Source organism: Epinephelus fuscoguttatus, linkage group LG5 (genome assembly GCF_011397635.1).
Source record: "Epinephelus fuscoguttatus linkage group LG5, E.fuscoguttatus.final_Chr_v1".
NCBI lineage: Eukaryota > Metazoa > Chordata > Actinopteri > Perciformes > Serranidae > Epinephelus > Epinephelus fuscoguttatus.
Genome location: NC_064756.1, coordinates 23,531,688 through 23,549,581, shown reverse-complemented (window position 1 = coordinate 23,549,581; position 17,894 = coordinate 23,531,688). Strand labels below are relative to the sequence as shown.

General features: G+C 41.3%; 2 protein-coding genes and 1 non-coding gene across 4 annotated transcripts; all 3 read right to left on the bottom strand.

The window, feature by feature from the left end:
• Positions 1-1,507: 1,507 nt before the first annotated feature.
• Positions 1,508-5,235, bottom strand: mrpl28 (mitochondrial ribosomal protein L28). 2 transcript variants are annotated; one of them, XM_049576315.1, is made up of 6 exons: positions 5,105-5,235; positions 3,077-3,382; positions 2,711-2,863; positions 2,493-2,627; positions 2,250-2,339; positions 1,508-1,973 (listed from the first exon to the last, which is right to left on the bottom strand). In XM_049576315.1, exons 2-6 carry the CDS (start codon positions 3,359-3,361, stop codon positions 1,878-1,880), a joined length of 759 nt encoding a protein of 252 aa, XP_049432272.1. In that variant the 5' UTR covers positions 3,362-3,382; positions 5,105-5,235; the 3' UTR covers positions 1,508-1,877. The 2 variants fall into 2 exon arrangements, with proteins under 2 accessions (XP_049432272.1, XP_049432273.1); XM_049576316.1 differs by having other exon boundaries at positions 2,250-2,336.
• A 1,427-nt stretch (positions 5,236-6,662) lies between these two features.
• Positions 6,663-6,749, bottom strand: trnastop-uca (transfer RNA opal suppressor (anticodon UCA)). Its single transcript has one exon. It is a non-coding gene; the product is annotated as a tRNA-Sec (tRNA).
• A 2,920-nt stretch (positions 6,750-9,669) lies between these two features.
• LOC125888850 (zinc transporter 1) lies at positions 9,670-14,208 on the bottom strand. Its single transcript, XM_049576481.1, has 6 exons — positions 14,019-14,208; positions 12,230-12,823; positions 11,232-11,552; positions 10,658-10,935; positions 10,322-10,509; positions 9,670-10,208 (listed from the first exon to the last, which is right to left on the bottom strand). The coding sequence occupies exons 2-6, from the start codon at positions 12,813-12,815 to the stop codon at positions 9,911-9,913; spliced, it is 1,671 nt and encodes a 556-aa protein (XP_049432438.1). The 5' UTR covers positions 12,816-12,823; positions 14,019-14,208; the 3' UTR covers positions 9,670-9,910.
• Positions 14,209-17,894: the final 3,686 nt, after the last annotated feature.

Below are 17,894 nucleotides of genomic sequence, written 5' to 3'. Positions count from 1 at the left end.
AGTTTGAACTAAGCTTTAAGGAACGATCTGACATTTTAGCCCCGTGTCTACCAAAGACTGTCGATATGGTACCTTTGGAACCAAAAGTAACCCCTCAGACAAGGTACCTAGACCTTTAAAAGTGGGCAGGGTTGTTGTCACTCACTGCTCCGTCCAGCACTCAGTGTTTCCTCATTACTTGTGATACAGATGGGAGTCAGTACCTTGTTTATCCTCCACAGAACAAGGTTACACGCCGACATTTTCAGAACAAATTAAACTAGGCTGCAGTGAGAGTCTCTCTCTATGGGATATTTAAAAATAACTGGTTTGTGCATTTAGTCCTTCTCAGGCAAACTCAGGGGTTTAGTATTGCTGTAGCCCACAGGAACGACGCTCTGCGACACTTTTGAGGATAAGAATATGTGCTGTTCACATAACCCAGTTGAAATTAATATACACAAACGCTTAAAGATCCATTCATTACTAAAAGTGTATGTCATATAAAAACTAAAGTAATGGTGAACGTTGTCACAGTGAAATTTAAGGTGTGTTGACTGACTCATGTGGTAACCTCATGCATTGAGTAATATAGTTAACATTCCACCTTAAAAGTTACCAGCAGTCGGCCCAGTGAATTAAGTTATTTTTACCTCAGCCTACAGCTGCTGCTAGAAGCAACAAAACATCTTTATTGCATATTTATAGTTTACTAATAAAACTCTCTACAGTATGAACAGTGGTTACATGAGCCTCAAAACCAGCCACAGCTCAGCCCTGAGCAGAGTGACCGTCCGCTACTGACCAGTCAACAGACTGCAGTGTTCACAGCTCCACCTTTTAGTACCACATCTGTGTGCTAGGTACCCCAACAGAAGGGGGGACCAAAAATGGGGACGGAACGGTTCCATTGGTACCATCCACAACTTTTCACAGTGGAAATGGAAAAAAGCGCACTGATCTGTTCCTGGCAGAGAGCTGATGAAAGGTGCCAGTACTTCAGTGTAAAAGTACTTCATTCCTGCGCAACTGTACACTTTCACAGTCAGCTTAACAACTTATAATTTACATTTTCTTATTGTCAACTTTAAATCTATTTTACATTATGTCTTCATATTTAGACACAAAAACATGGGAAAATAGGGTCCAGATTGATATTTAAAAGCAGTACTTAAGAAATTTTACTTGGTTACTTTCCACCACTGTTAAGAAGACTGAAACTACTCCCTACCAACTGAAATGTGTGACTGTATAACTTTAAACACATTTAGTTATTTTGCAAACTTGTCCAGACTTGGATATGTACAATTTGGTATTAATACTTCTCCATCTCATGACTTTGGGCATCATTGATTACGTTTTTAAAGCACGCAAAATAAGCTTGTTACCCAAAATGTGGAACCATTCCTTTAGTTTGTATTTGCTTAAAAGACAGGAGTCATCTCACCTAAAATCATGGAGCAAATCAGTGAATTATATAACTAGTGAACTGTTTTAATAATTATTGAAGAACAGATGAGCAGAAAAATGGTTTAAGAAAAAAAGGGAAACTTTATTTTTTAGATATCCTGTACAAGGGCCTGACATCACAGCTGGTCGTGGAGCATTCACACTGATCGAGGCTTTTCCCTTAAATCCTAAAATGTCTTATGTATGGATCTTAAATACAAAAGGAAATAAATAAGCATCACTCCAACATGACCTCGTCATTTGCGTCTCTTCCACCTTTGTGTCGCTCCCAGATGGAAATACGAGTTAAAACTTCGGAAGTTCTCCCGGGTGAAAATACTGCAGAAACTTGGTGACTCCCACCATCGTCTGGAGAAGCTTTGACAGTTCAACCTACTTAATTTTCAGTCTGAAACACTGCCTCTGTCCCGCTCCAATGGATCAGATCGTCACTCCTTCTCTGTGATGTGTGGCTCAGAGAGCTTTTGGATGTTCAGCTCCTCCACCAGCTTCTCCACACAGGCTGTAAAGAGAGGCTCCGGCTCCTGAGAGACAAGAGGAAGACGAAACAGAGTCAGAACCCAGTGATAACTCACCCAACTGATTTGTAATGAACATCTTCCTCATTGAAAACAGAGGATATTTGCACTCTGTGTTTCTTATTTATAAGTGTCTTATAAATCTTGCAGCCTGAAATAGAGGAACATTAGCTTCACCACTTTGTTTGAGGTGGAGGATGAAAACTTAAGTATCAATAAACGTCTGAAAAAGCTGCTGAATGAAGTTGAGCTTCAGGCGTTTGTGTCTGGGGACGCTGTTACCTTGTGCTCCAGCACCCTCTGTTTCTCCACAGCCTCCTCCAGACTCAAACCCACCCACTCTGCCTCCTCCTCTGGGATCTCAAAGTGCTGCTTTGACAGAAGAAACAGAAATAGTAACATGTAATTATTTGTTTTTTTAATCACAACTCCTCTTGTAGAGTAGCTGGTCAGCATCTAGGTTTAAATTACACCTCTCCCAAAACATTTAGGATGAGTCAGTGGACTTGAACACATCACACCGACCTTGTATTTGTCATAGACCTTCTCTCTCTTGACAGGGTCGGAGGGATAGAGCTCTGTGTTTTTGCGTGCCAGGCGAAGCAACATGGCCCTCTTCAGGTTCATCCCCAGCTTGGAGTTCAGGTCTTCCTTTGATGTCTGGTAGGAGTTAGATAATTCATGGTCATATAATGATCCAGGTGGAAATATGATTTTGTCACACAGAGGTGGCGCTCTCTTACTTTGAGAATATAGAAGTCGAACCCAAAGGCAGCGTCGATGAGGTCCAGAGTGCGTGGTGTGACTGTGATGGTGAACTTGTGATCAAGGATCTCGCTGTACAGCTCTCTCTTTAACAGCTGAGGTTTCCAGGTCTTCTTCAGACGAGTTGACAGCTGTGGAAAGAGGCAATACAGAGGTATGATGTTGAGAGCTGCTTTGTTAAAAAGTGGTGTGGACTCTTTTAGGCACAGAACAGATGCACAAAACTTATGATTTCTATGATGGTGGTGCTGAGTGTGTCCACTGTGTGCACACCTACTGTGTGTACTACGGTAAAATCATGTGAACACACTGAGCTAGAACTAAAGAAATAAAATCAGTCTCACTTTGTCATTGTTGGCGTATCTGAAGCCTGATATCCAGCCCTCTCCTCCCCACAGGCCGTCCTGGGACTCTGGGGGGTAGTAGATGGGTATCGGCACATCCTGCACCCGTTCCTTCTGCCCCGTCTTTGGGTTGGCTCGGTACTGGACTCCAAGGGGCCTCCAATGGACGGGGGTGGGCTCTTTCTGCTCGAGGGACTTGAGGTAGTGTTGAGGGAGACGAGCGTAGATGCCCTGTTTCAGTTTCAGGGCCTCCCACAGTTTGGGAGGGTATTTATGCAAAGGCATAACTGACTGTCAAAGTTAAATCTGAGAGACAGAAAAAGGAAGAATCATTGTTACTCAGTTAGTGCATGAAATCAAGAAGAAAATCAGGAGTTCAATGCACAGCATTACAACTGAGTCAGAGCTGAAACAGGAAACCCTTTCTTTACTAAGTTTGGCAAGTTGCATTGTGGCACAGATTATTCCAGACAAGAGAGATTTTTACTGAAACGATTAACCGACTTATTGACAGAAAATCATCAATTTCAATTTCACTAATAAGCTTTTTTATTATTATTATTTTATCATACAATATTTATGGTCACAGATTTCTCTCAGTTTCATTCATAAATATTTTGTTTTCTGATCAGACCAAATAATAAATTTTAGGTCTGCAACTAATGATTATATGTATTATTATTATTAATCAATTTCTTTTTTGATTGACAGTTTAAATCTACAAAATGTAAGAAAACAGTAAAAAATACACATCACAAACTCCCAGTGTCCAAGTCAACATCTTCAACCGCCTGCAATTGGAAGTAGTAATGCAATGATCAATCAATTAATCGATTAGTTGTCAACTATTAAATTAATTGCTTCCTAATTTGGTAATTTATTAATTTAATTTTTTAATTAGTTTAAGTAATTTTCTAGGGGGGAAAAAAGTAAAAATTCTTGAATTCCAGCTTCTAAAATGAGATTTTTTTTCTGGTTTCTTAAATCCTAAATGAAAGTAAACTGAATATTTTTGACATTTTAGGACGTCATCTTGGGCTGTAGGAAATAATAATAAACATTTTTCACAATTTTCTGACATTTTGTAGACCAAACAACTAATCAATTAATTGAGAAAATGATCAACAATGAAAATAATCATACAGTTCAGCCCTAATTGGAAGATGGCTTAGCATTTAACTTGATAAATGACGTAAATGTTTAATCAATCATTATTGCTGATTATTAGAGTCAGATGCTCCCCTATTAAACACCCCACAAACTAACAATCCCCTACCCATTTTATCCCAGAGTTCCAGTAACTAACCAGTGTCTCTACACTGGGATACTTCTCTGTCGCAGGTTTGCTGTGTGTCACTTTGTTTTCACTTTAATTAACCACAAATAATTTTAAGACACCATGTAAGTATCATGTCAGCTGAAATATTAAAAGGTCCAATCACTAAATTTTGACACAGAGACTCAATTTTAGATTTTATTTAGTGGTTAATATTTTACCAAACAAATTTGTAATTAATCAAATCACCACAAAGTAACTCATACAAACACTAAGACTTTTGGGGGACCCTGATGGTCTGGGGCCTCAAGGGGCAGTTTGAGCTCTCAGTCTGTCATTTCAGTCTTGTGATTATTTTTCTTTTAATAAACTTTTTTTTTTTTTTTTGCACCAACAGGCTACGATTAAAAATCGCTCTGGCACTCTGGTAACAAAGATATAAAATACTGATGCTGATGCCAAGTTAATTGCTGCCATAACATTAACATTAAATGATTATCTAACTTGATAAGTGACAATAACGTTACTTTTAAAGAAATCAGTGAGCTGCAGCTGGTTGTTTGGTTCAGACAGTCTATTTTAATGAATAAAAATCACTTTACAGAAACTCACGAGCTCAAGTGAACACCTTTCATTACGTTTCCAGTTAGCAGGAGGCTAACAGACACAGGCCAACAACACTGTTATACATCTAAACAAGGCCTCTACGGGGCTAATATACTGTTATAAACACGTTCAAACGTTTGTCTTACCGGGTAATAAGAAAACAGTGACTTCCACCACGTAGAAAATCAGTTTTTAAACCACGTTAGCCCAAAATTAAGCAGGCAAGGACATCATGCACAGCCTCCACTGCTGTCCGACTTCCGCATTGATTGGCCCGCCCACAGGAAGAAGAAACATGATTGGATGGTGGACAGGAAGTTCCCTTAGATGATTGTTTTTCACATGTCAATCATGTAAGAATGTTTTTCGTCATAAATGTATAAAATGTTAAAATACTGTATTAATTTTTGTGACTAATATGTTCCCGATAAACAACACTGCAGAAAAAACGAAATTATCTTACAAATATTACCATATTATTCTTTCATATGATCCGGATGTATACATTATCTCTACTTTTCTCGTTTTTTGTAAATAAATAAATGAATGAATACATAAATAAACAATAAACCTATGCCCCCAGTGAGTGTGATGATAAAGATATAAAGGCAAAAATTATTTGATGTGTTAATTTAATTTTATTTCTTATTGATATGTTCTTCACTTCTTTATTTCTTAAATTTTCTATTTTATTAATATAATCATGACCCCTCTAGTCTTTGATACAAATAAGTCAGTCATGATATTATTATGACATTTTAATGTTTCTTATCAGAATCAGAGTCAGAAATTGTGATACAGTCACTCTGATGTAAAGTGTAGAAATATGAAGTATTAAATACAATGTACGAAAAATATGCTACAACGTTAATGCATGTATGTAAGATATTAAAGAAATATAAAATATGTAATGTGCTGAGTATGGCAAGTGTGTAAAAAATATATAAAAATATGTTCCTTATGCTACATTACAATGTATAAAACTAGTGTGTAACATTAGAAATTCAGAAAAATACAATATAATAAATATTATATATACATAAAAATATATACATAATTAGAAATTAGAACAACAGATATATATAATATGTGCAACACATGCTGCACAAGTGGGGAGAATATTGCACAGCTGGGTAATTGCTGCAGTTGAATTATTGCACAAATTATTGTACAGGTTATACAGTGTTATGGATCGTTATTGTACCTTTTAGTCACTACAGCACAGTTGCAGTATATTATAATATTTATTAGGAGGCGGAAGTGGTTATATATAGGTTACTGTTGCGTGGCTTAACCTGTAATAATTTATTGCATTTGTCACAACAAAAATGCCATTTAAGATGTTAGTGAAACACTTTAATTGCCTTCAGAAAAAGAGCGAATAAATATGTGTGACGGTTCTCCTCATAATGATGTGGACTTTTATTGTGAAGTATCAGGGCACAGCCTGACAGGAAGTAGGCTTATGAGGTAGTCAATGTATTTGATGGGTGTTAAAAATGAAAATAAAGCACGATTCTTCTGGTGTGAACTGTTGAAGACATGCTATGTCAAAAAATCACTTGTGACAACGACTCTTCCATGGAAGTTACCCATTAAATTTTCATATAATCACTATCATAGCGTATGATAACACACACGCGCCTGAGGTATTGCAAATGCCGCAGCGCTGACAGCAATCATAATTCTCATGACCATACTTGTCGCCCGAAAGGTGGAATTGAACCACTCTGCCGCTAAGCAGCTACAGGTTTGAAGCCTGCACCCCGGACCACCGAGGCTCATCCGGGCATTTGAATCGAGAGAAACAGGACCCATATATAACTCCCATCAGGCGACACTGTTCTAAGTCAGGGTTTCATTTTAATGTTGACCTCATGATTGGTTTGTATGTATCAGAGAGAGCTCGTGCACATGAAAGGCAGTCATGTCCTGGATGTTTTAAAGCACATTAGCGTCAAATAAACCCCCCAAAAGGATAAAACCTACTCTGGTCTGAGCTGTTATGCAAAGCAGTCGTGTTGTGATTGGCTGAAAATAAAAAGGTGGTGCCACATGGTTTTTCATGCATTGTGTTATCTCAGTGTGTGACAGTGCAGCCGGGTATCTCTGCACACTGCACACATTCTGTTTGATTGCTTCATACTGTGAACCTTTGCACACTCCTCAATCCTTGGACAACATCATGCACATTTCTGCACATAACTATTAGTATGACTTTCTTCTATTCTATAGATCATTAATGTCTCTTGGTTTTGGGCAATATTTGCTTTTGTTGTTCTTATTTATATTGTGCACCAACACTCCAAAGCAGTGTCCTTGTACCTGACGACCTACTTGTCGATAAATGGGATTCTGATTTTATGTCCACCATAAAAAGCCCTCTGTGTGATCTGATTAACTCTCTCAGCCTCATGTTTTTGCTGCTACACATAGATGTAGATTTGGGGGGGGATGCAGGGGACACGTCCTGCTCAATACTGAGAATGTGCGTTTGTTCCCCCGAATGAAAAAATGAAACTAGCAGAGGATTTTTTTTGTTTGTTTATCACAAAATTAAAGACAGTTACACCATAAATTGATGCAGAAAAAGCACAAATTGGTGCATATAAAAATTAACAGAATGAAAGAAAGTAAGTTTTTGATAGTCAGTATTTTCTTGCAGATGATCATCAAGCCCCCCGTTTCATATGTGTTTCCCCTAAACAACTGTATTTCATGCTGTTAACACTGCTATCGACATACTTAAGACACTTAAACTACCGCCCAGTTTCAGTTCTTTGGGTGCCACGTTTTTTTTTAGCTTCCTCAGTTCCTCATTTTTATTTTGCCTCAGTATACGTTGTAGTTATTACAATTTACATTTGGCAGATAAAGTATAGGAAGAAATATTCAAATAATCGACTTAAGTAAAAGTAGCAATACCATACTATAAAACAGCTCCATTACAAGAGTAAAAACATATCATTAACTCATTAACAGTGATGTATTAATATGCAAGTGGTACTTAATGCTGTAGTTAGCTGAGCTGGAGTTATTAGTTCATGCTACACTGTGGTGCAGTTTGATCTATAGCATTGCAACATATTTATAAACTGGTCACAAGTTTTGTATCTAAAATCTTAATCTGTAAAGTAACAGACCTATTCATTAATGGACTATTTGGCTCTTTTGAACAGCTTGTGAAAGAGCACAACCTAGTAAAGTCCCATTTCTTTAGGTACCTTCAAATACGCAGTTTCACTCGTACATATTTTCCATCATTCCCGCACAAACCTCCGGCCAGTCCACTTGATGAATGTTTGAAGCTTAAGCCTCACATACCAGGTTGTGTGTCTCAGTTATATAGTATTATCCAGGATATGGAAGGCAATTCTCTACATCATCTGAGAGAGAGATGGGGAGAAGACTTGAACAAGGAGCTCTCTGAAGAAACCTGGCAAAGAGTTATCAAAAGAATACACACATCCTCAATTTGTGTTAGGCACGGATTGATTCAATTCAAGATAGTCAACCGCCTGCACCTTTGTGGAGTCAGACTGGCCCAGATTTACCCTGGCACAGATCCAACCTGCATCAGATGCCATCAGGCCCCCGCCACTCTGGGACATATGTTCTGGACATGCTCAAAACTACACACATTCTGGTCAGAGATTTTCAATACATTCTCCTATATATGTGAAAAAAGAACTGACCCGGATCCAGTTATCTCAGTATCCGGGGTTACCCCTAGCAACAGTGGGCTATCCAAACATCATTCAGACTTAATAGAATTCTCAACATTACTAGCCCGCCGACTTATCCTATTTAACTGGCGATCCACCACACCTCCATCCCATTCACGTTGGGTTCGCGAGGTGATGACATTTGTTAAGTTAGAAAAAATCAGATGCACAATTCAGGGATCAGGGAAAAGGTTTCAAAAAACTTGGCATGCATTTTTAGGATATTTTACAAATGAATTTGACGCAAGCACATTAGATCAGTAGCTATCCACATCTCTAGCCCCCCCTTCTCTCTCTCTCTCTCTCTCTCTCTCTCTCTCTCTCTCTCTCTCTCTCTCTCTCTCTCTCTCTCTCTCTCTCTCTCTCTCTCTCTCTCTCTCTCTCTCTCTCTCTCTCTCTCTCTCTCTTTTTCTCTTGTCGACTTTTTTTTATGCAGCCACCTGTACATGGTTTGGGTATTGAGAAAGTAACAAACTACTGAAGCAAGAAACTTGTATGTAGGTATGTGAAGTTTGTATGTATATGTTATATTCGATACACGCAGGATATTGTATCCATGTAGAGCGTTCAGGCAACTGTGTCTTCTGGCTCCGTGTGTCAGTTTTGTTTGTTTTTGTTCTTTTCTATTGAAAACTTAATAAAAACAATTGGAAATAAAAAATGTACAATATTTGCCCTTGAAATGTGGTGTAGTGAAAGTATAAAGTAGCATAAAATGAAGTAAAGTACAAGTGCTGCAAATGGTAATAAAGTACAGTAATGGAGTAAATGCACTTTATTAATATCCACCACTGCATGTACAGTATAAAGTGGGCTGTTTTATTTTGTATTAAAGCAGATACTCATAATGTATACAATATTAAATCACATATCTACAGTATACATTTGTTGCTGCTGTGTTACTTAGATCAATACATTTGATATTATCTTAAAATAAAAAGAGACACACTCGAGTATGATTATTTGTTTTATTTCAGTACATAGAGGAGAATACAGAGGATCCAGGTACAAATGAAGCAACATGAGGAAAAATACCTCCATTTTCACAGAATTTCATTTGATAGTGCATTAAAAAATCTTTGGTGTAGCACCGTGTTAATGTCACAAAACTAACAGAACACTCACACATAACGTATGAGCACTGTTTAAAGAGAGATTACACTTTCAGATCTGTTCATTTCCCCACCATCCATCATCCTTTTCTGACATTTATTGTTTTGTTTTCTTTCAGGCAGAGAACGTGTTCTCGATGACCAGTGTCTGAGGCTCTGTCTCTTTTTCTCCAGCAGGTGGTTCCTCCTTTAATGGAGAGCAGCACATACTCCCAGCGCAGGCCTTCCCACAAGTGAGGCTGCAGATCAGAGGAGGAGGCACCGAGGGGTCCTCTTTGTGGACAGCAGGGGAGGCGTCCCCTCCACATGCTGCAGAGGAGCCAGAGCAGGAGGCAAACTCTGGCTGAACGGTGCAGCAGCTCACTCCTACGCTCTGCAGCACCTTAGTGACCCCTGACATCAGGTCAACACACCTGGAAATGTGTGTAATGATTCTGCATTAATAAAATACATACTTACATACACCTTCCAGCCAGTCTGAATTTAGAATTCCTCATTGGGCATGGTATAAACAGATCCAACTGACCTGTGCACTGGAAACCCAGCGTGGCAGTGAACATGGACAGAGGCCACTATGAATGATCCAGTTAACTGCCAGATGTGGAGGTCGTGCACAGCCTGCACCCCAGGGACACTCCTAATCCTCTGTCCAAGATCAGACACACAGATGTGTGGAGGTGTGGCCTGTAGCAGCAGCAGTCCATACCTGTGCACCTGGAGAGATTCACCGGTCAAACAACGGCAACAGATACAGCTGCAGTATAGTAATGAATATTATAATCCATTTTCTGCCAATAACCCATAAATCCTACACACTGGGCCTTTAAACTAAAAGCCGTGACACAAACCCACAGAGTCTGACCTCTGGTGCAACTGTGGCAGTCAGTATAATCACAGCCAGCAGGGTGAGGCCAGGATCCACATAAACCAGGAGGCCGCAGGCTTCAGAGCTGTGCAGGGACTGCGGGCCGACCAGCAGCATCACCAGGCCGCTGATCAGAACCAGAAGGGAAGTACATAGGCCCTGAATGACGAGGATGAATGACAGGAGACTGACTGGCCATTGGTTGCTCGGTACAGGACTTTCAGTGTGATGTGATGACCCACAGACTGGGGAGGTGTTGGATGCATTCTGACCATCTGAAGGAGAATAAAAAAGTAAAACATGATTGTTTCAAGAGCTGTGAGATCAGAAATAAAGGGAAAAAATTATACAAAAATGACTGAAACTGGTGTTTAATACAATTACAACTGACAAAACACTAGTTTCACATCAACGTGTTTTCTGTATTACTCAAACAAAATGTTTGTTTCATGTAAAAGATGTAATTTCACTTGCAGAAACACACATAACCCCTTACAATTGAAAACTAATATTTACATTGACCGACACTACAGTGAGAAAGGTGACAGACCAAGGAGCTTAACTTAATTACCAAGTTGTCTCATGCAGATGTTGTCTTTGGAAATCTCTGTGATGTCTTCTGAATGACACTCAGGATTGCAAACCTCCAAATCTATAACACCGCTGACTGCTTCACAGTCTCCGCTGTCCTGTGGAACTGCTGCATACAGGTGGACTTCTGGGTGCTGTTGTGGGGTTTGAGAGTCAGCATCAGGGATGCCGGTGGTTCCCGGGTTACAGAGGACAAGTGCCCCATTGTGGAGCGACTCGTCCACAGCAGATTGGACGCGGCTAACGTCATCCAGGACTCGCCCCGGCTCAGCCTGGCCTCTGGTTTCCTCTGCAGCCAAGACTGTGGGAGTCGAACAAAGGAATGAAAAACAACACATGGATGCTGTTTGATGTTCCTTACAGCTGAACATACACTTGGCAGCGACTTCAAAGTGAAGTCTGTCAGAGAAATACCATCACCTGGATAGGCACACTAATTCTACTGTAGTGAAAGATTATTGCTACATAATTAATGCCAGTATAAGTACATGCTTTCACATGACATGACTTACTGTGTGAGACACAGACACTGCTCTGCAGCACTGTTTTAAAAATATTTCATGCATCATTGTGAGCTACCACAAATTCCACATTCTCCAAACTGAGTACATCTCAGCCACTGAACTGTCTTGCACAACATTAGACTTTGAAATCCTTAAATACAGTGAAAAGTGTGGTTGTCACACACATGGATGGCTTATTGAAGGGGCTTGCCAGGCTCAGGCCCATGGGCCCAAACTGTCAGTGGCAAAATGACCACAAGGAGACACAAAATGATAACAAAAGACACAAAATGGTAAAAAAATGACACAAAATTACCTCAAAGAGACATAAAGAGATGCATAAAGACACAAAGATCTGCAATAACTCCAAAAAGCCCCTGTGATGTTAGAAAGATGTTAGAAAACGACACATTGTTTTACTGTATATTTGTGCATCATCTCTCACAGTGAACATGTAATCTATGGGTAATGTTACCGCTGTGGTTTACTTCAAGGTGAGACTGGGTGTCAGACTGTCTGCTGGCCCCGGCCCTCTCATCCTGCAACTGATCCCAGTTCAGCCAGAGCACCAGTATCTTATGGAGCAGACTGACAGCTCCGAACACCACAAGCAGCAGGGGGCGCTGCACTGGGTGTGGATCCACGGGAAAGCTGACGATTTCCATGAAGGAAGAGAGACACAGAGAGGTCAGGATGAGAACAGAGACGAAATCCCCCACGGGCTGAAACCTGCTGCTGGTGTAGGAGACACCGCAGTTCACAGACCCATCAGACCCATCAGTCACATCGGTCTCATCTGTCCCAGGTACAGATTCAATGGATGACTCTGCAGGCTGGGTTGAGGGAAGTGCTGCTGAGGAGGAAGAAGTGTGTGGAGGAGATGCAGGGGAGTCCAAAGAGGAGACCAGGGGTTTTGTTTTGCTTGCCATGCGCAAGAGGACGAAGAGTGTGTGGAAACCATCCACCAGGGTGATGAGGGACTTGCACAGCTGACTTACGGTGATCTCACACACCAGCAGCAGGATGGTCACTCCCAGCAAGCACCAGTGAAGCACTCTCATACCTGCAACTGAGAGTAGAAAGCACACACTAGAATACTTCGTATAAATACTTATGAAGGCTTCATGTTATTAATGTGCTGTGTTAAGTGTCTTCTTGCAGAAGGAATCAACAAACGTAGCAAAATAAAATCAGAGCTGGAGCATTAGGACAAAAAGAGGCTATATCACCACAAAGTCTGTATGTCTTGCTCTGATGTAGGGGAGGTGGTGGGGCATTTTGCATGCCTGTGCACAGGGGCCCACTGTCTCATGATCTGGCTCTGCCTCTGAGCAACACTGGATATTACAACTGTATCTATTACACTCAAGGTCAGGAACCACAGCAGCCCACACAGATTACACATACCACTGCACTGTCTTAGCTGATTAGATACCTGGTTATGGTGCAGTCATGCTGCTGAGTCGTTTACATTGATCATATTGATGCATAATGTGTGAAATCTTCATCAACTGTCAAGATAAGTGTAGTCAAGTAAAAAGAGATTAATCTCTCCCTGTGAAATCTGGTGGAGTGGAAGTACTAAGTTGCTAAGTACCTCTAGTACAGTGCTTGGGTAAATGAACTAAGTTACTTTCCACCACCGCTTTGGATATTCATTTAAAATTAACGACACCAGTGTGTCACAGCATGATGGAGCTGGACTGCCATCCACTCCTGTACAATTTTGAGGGACTAAATATTTCCATTTCCTGCAACTTCATACATCCAGTCCACATCAATTCAGGTGCAAATATTGTACATTTACTCCTCTACATTGATTTTAAACTTGAGTTAAAAGTTAGTTTGCAGATTCAGATTAATAATGAAAAATGTAACCAACAAGTAAATCATGATGTATTATTACAGGTGCAGATAAAACTTGATCCAGGTGGAAATGCACAAGTTACCCAGCAGTAGATAAAGTAATTAAAATGCATTCCACCTTTACCAGCTGCAACATTAAAGTAAATAAGTAACATAAATGCATCAGTAATTACAGTATAATACAGACATAATTCAGTATAATTTAGATACTTTCACTTATGCAACATTTTGAATGCATGACTTTTACTTGTAAAATAATATTTCTACACTGTGATATTACTACTTTTACTTAAGCAAAAGGTCAGAATACTTTACCTAAAACTAACTAAGTCATAAATAAACCAGCATGCAACACACAACAAACTATTTACACCAGTAGCAGTCTAAAGCTGAATTACCCCAGAGAAGAGGACAACTCCCGGCCAGCAATCAGAGGGAAGCTGAGTGTGATCTGTGCGCCGAAATCAGGAAAATGTCATTCATCATGCTCACCATCTCTCCCTCTCTGTCCCACCACACTCCTCCTCCGCTCTAATCGCAGTCATGTGAGCTGGGGGAGGGTGGTGGGTGGTTGTATCGTCCTCTCCTCAGTCATCCCTGTTTGCATTCCCTCCTCAGCTCATTGGTGGGAGAAAATACCTCCAGTGGATGATCACACGGCCCACCCACTATTCACACTCTGAGCAGATCCAGTGAAGCTAATTTGCACTCATTAAATCCCCATTGTGTTGTGTCAGGATTATATAACCAGATCGTGAGGTTATGTCTTCAGAAAAATAATTAGGGAAAACATGTGGCTGCTTAATATAGAATAAATAAAACAACCAGTCCCCATCTTGGTAATATTTGAGTGCCCAAATAATTAATCAGAATATAATGTAAAAAAGGAGGGAGCACTGCTCTGACAGGGATGAAAAACAGGTGCTACTAGACAAATACTGTTCACATTTCTGCACTGTTCGCAATTTCTGAGAGTTGTTAATATGTGCTGTTGGGTTATTCAGAGCACCACACCCCCAGTGAAGCAGAGCGTACACTGGGCACTCTGTCTGGGGAGACAGAGCAGCTGAGAGCTGAGCTGAGTAAATGTGTGATTAATTTAACAGTTCATTAATTTGTGTAGAAATAGAAAGCTCTGTTTCTTTGAACAGGACTCTCATTTGAGTGTAAAGTGTCAGATTGGATTCATGAATGCACCTGAAGTGCCTCCTGGCTGTAACTTCATATTTATCGTACAAACACGTGAGTGGTGTTAATCTTCTCATCTAACAAGTGAGCTTATTGCACTAAAATCTCAAACTGTCCCTTTGAAGCCAACTTAAGTTTGTCTATATCTGCTTTTTCATGCTCTGTAGAGGTGGCTCATCCCCTCTGTCCTCTCTGATGCTGCAGACCCGTCAGCCCCTGCTCTCATGTGCCAGCACTCAGGGGTCTGTTGCAGTCCACTGGACTGCAAATCAACAGGCCAGATAGGGGCTGACACCATGGATAAATCCCTACTGTTCTACCAGCATGCCAGCACATTCCTGAGGCACAGCTAAGCCCAAGGAGAGATCCCAGCGAGGAAGCATTTGACCACTTATCAAGACAGAGAGAGAGAGGCCACAAACCTGGCAGCTCGGCCAAACCTTTTCAAAGCTGGTTTGTAGTTACTGAGCTCTGACTGCTCCTTTATCTTAAATTCTTTAAAGCTACTATGATTTATTTTTGTTTTGCAACTTGGAGGGAGTGGAACAATCTGAAAACACAACAATGATATGTGATCACCTTAAAGCGGGGGTAGGCAGAAATCTGCAAAAGGCAAAAAAAGAAAGAAAGAAAACAGCAAAACTTGAAAATACGCCCCTCCTCCTGCAGCTCGCCCCTCCCACCAAATGACCATGGTCATATGCAAGCCCTTCATACAGTAACCCAGTGTTTCCCATACATTGATTTATGATAGAGTTGCACACAGCCCATTCACCCAGCCTTGCCCTGCTCTCTCTCTCTCTTTTTATCAGACCACAAATGAAACAATAATTAGCAAGCTAACATTAGCCACCTGACTATCCCTTCATCTCGCTCCCCGCCACTGTAGCTTGTTTCTCCGGGAGGAGAGCAGGCAGCAGCTTGAGAGACAGACTTTCGGTTGACGGCTATAGCACCTGGAATTCAGCCAGGTGTCACAGTGAGCTGATGTTCAGCGGCAACACTGGGTCTAACATGTTTGCTGGCAGGTATTCGGGACTGTCTGGTCCCTTGGACCTGGGTCGGCACTGGCTGTATTTGGGTTGCTGCAGCTGCTGACTGAAGGTCTGTCGCCAGAGCTGCTGCCCGCTCTACCCTCAGCAAAGTGGTCTGTGGCGGTGGGGAGCATCATAGCAGAAGGCTAAACTATTAGCAACATTTTCTCTCCATCTCCAAAAACTCTGATATCGACACACGTTTTATTGCATTTACTGTCAGGTTCTCATTAGACTCTTTTTGATAAGTGCGTCTGCGTTTTTTTTTTTTTTGTGTGTAGTGTAGGCAGCTGTTACCAATGCTGGAAAAGCAACTCTCTCTGCAGGGTTCTCCGCCCATGAATCAGCCTTTCCCTGGAGGGACGTGCATGCGCATTTGCATTTGTAGAACAGCCAATAGGAGCCAATGTAGTGGGTACTTAAAATACAATCCCTTCCCTTGTTCAGTTATCCCTTCCCCTATTCAGGGGTGTAACATTTTGGAGGCACCGCTGGGATGAGCGCGACGTGGGCAAAGCTTAGAAGAAGTAAACCCAGTTGTCACTCAGCCCTCAACTTACCCAGTACGGCGACATCGGGTGGTGAAGTAGCAACAGTGAGCTGCGGAACGTCTGAGCACAGCCCGTCTGCTGTCTGAGGTGCTTTGAAGCTACCAGGAGAGCTAACGCCGCTATTCGGAGCTAACGCTAGCACGGCCTGCTACTGCCCCGTCACCGCGCGGAAAATGGAGTCATCGGAGCAAGAAAGACTACAGCTGGAAGTAATACAAGCATTATGCACGCTGTCAAGGGATCATCTTGTGGATTTGTGTGACTTTTTGGCTATTGCTGGACCAGAATTGGAGCATGTAAGTGGCAAGAGCAAAACGTTCTTCATTTCACTGATAAGCACTTACCTGCAGAGAGAGGAGTTAGAGGATCTGGAGGATAAAGGCATGGCTGAACTCTTGTGTTTCAGAGAGAGAATAAATGAGTATCAGACGGACAGTGAAGCTTCAACCGAGTTCGTGTCCCAGCCTACTGAGCAAGTTTACATGTTACAGAAGAAAAATGAACAAATAAAACAAAATAATGAGCAAGAAAGGCAACAAAGCCACACAGAAGAGAAAAATGAGGAACAGGCTAGATTAGCTGAGCAAATTGAAGCCCTGCAAGCTAAGTTGTCATTAATGCAGAGGCTAAATGAGAGTGAAAATTCACAGAATAAAGCACAGATAGCCACCTCTTACACCAGGATGCCAGCCCCTCACACTGTCCCCTCACAAGCTCCACCCTCATGGCATAAAGACTTTAAAATATCTGGCCAAATTGGTGAGCCTGGGCAGAAGGATCGCCTTACCTTTTCCAGCCTCGCACGCCAGATAGAGCACGGTTTGAGCAAAGGCTTCCCGGATGTGGAGATAGTGGACGCTGTGATTAGAGCTATCGCTCCGGGCATGCAGCTCCGCAGCTACTTAGAGGGGAAAACTAACCTGACATTACCCACACTTAGGCGGATTCTTAGGTGCCACTATCAGGAAAAAAGTGCAACTGACCTTTATAAACAACTAAGTTCTGAGGTGCAGAGTGTAAAAGAGACCCCCCAAAACTTTGTCATCCGTGCACTGGACCTGAGGCAAAAGATTTTATTCGCCTCACAAGAATCAGAGTCAGGATTAAAGTATGACCCTGGGCTTGTCCAGAACATGTTTCTCCACACAGTGTTGACTGGCTTGCAGAGTGACAACATTAAGCGTGATCTCCAACCATACCTTGAGCTGCCAAGTGTTTCTGATGAGTTATTGCTGGAAAAACTGAACATTTCTTGTGCTTATGAGAGTGAGAGACAGGACAAGAGGAGAATGGTAACCCCACAACGTTCTGCAGCCATCCATTCTGCTCAGACCAATGACAACCCTGCAGAAAAGAAAGAGAAAATTGTTGCTCAGCATAACAGCAGTAAAGCGCAACCAGACATTTTGTCTGAGCTTAAAGAGATGAGGTCCAACATGGCTCTTCTGAGCGACCTGAAAGCAGAAGTTTCTCAAATTAAAGAGTTCATACAGAAGCCCCA

Coding starts and splice junctions, on each gene's coding strand:
- LOC125888850 (XM_049576481.1), bottom strand. CDS start 12,815: ATGAGAGTGCTTCACTGGTGCTTGCTGGGAGTGACCATCCTGCTGCTG. Junction 10,510..10,657: donor CTGCCACAGTTGCACCAGAG/GTCAGACTCTGT, acceptor GAATCTCTCCAG/GTGCACAGGTATGGACTGCT. Junction 10,209..10,321: donor GCTGGGTTTCCAGTGCACAG/GTCAGTTGGATC, acceptor ACACATTTCCAG/GTGTGTTGACCTGATGTCAG.
- mrpl28 (XM_049576315.1), bottom strand. CDS start 3,361: ATGCCTTTGCATAAATACCCTCCCAAACTGTGGGAGGCCCTGAAACTG. Junction 2,628..2,710: donor TCGACTTCTATATTCTCAAA/GTAAGAGAGCGC, acceptor AACTCCTACCAG/ACATCAAAGGAAGACCTGAA. Junction 1,974..2,249: donor AGAGGGTGCTGGAGCACAAG/GTAACAGCGTCC, acceptor CTTGTCTCTCAG/GAGCCGGAGCCTCTCTTTAC.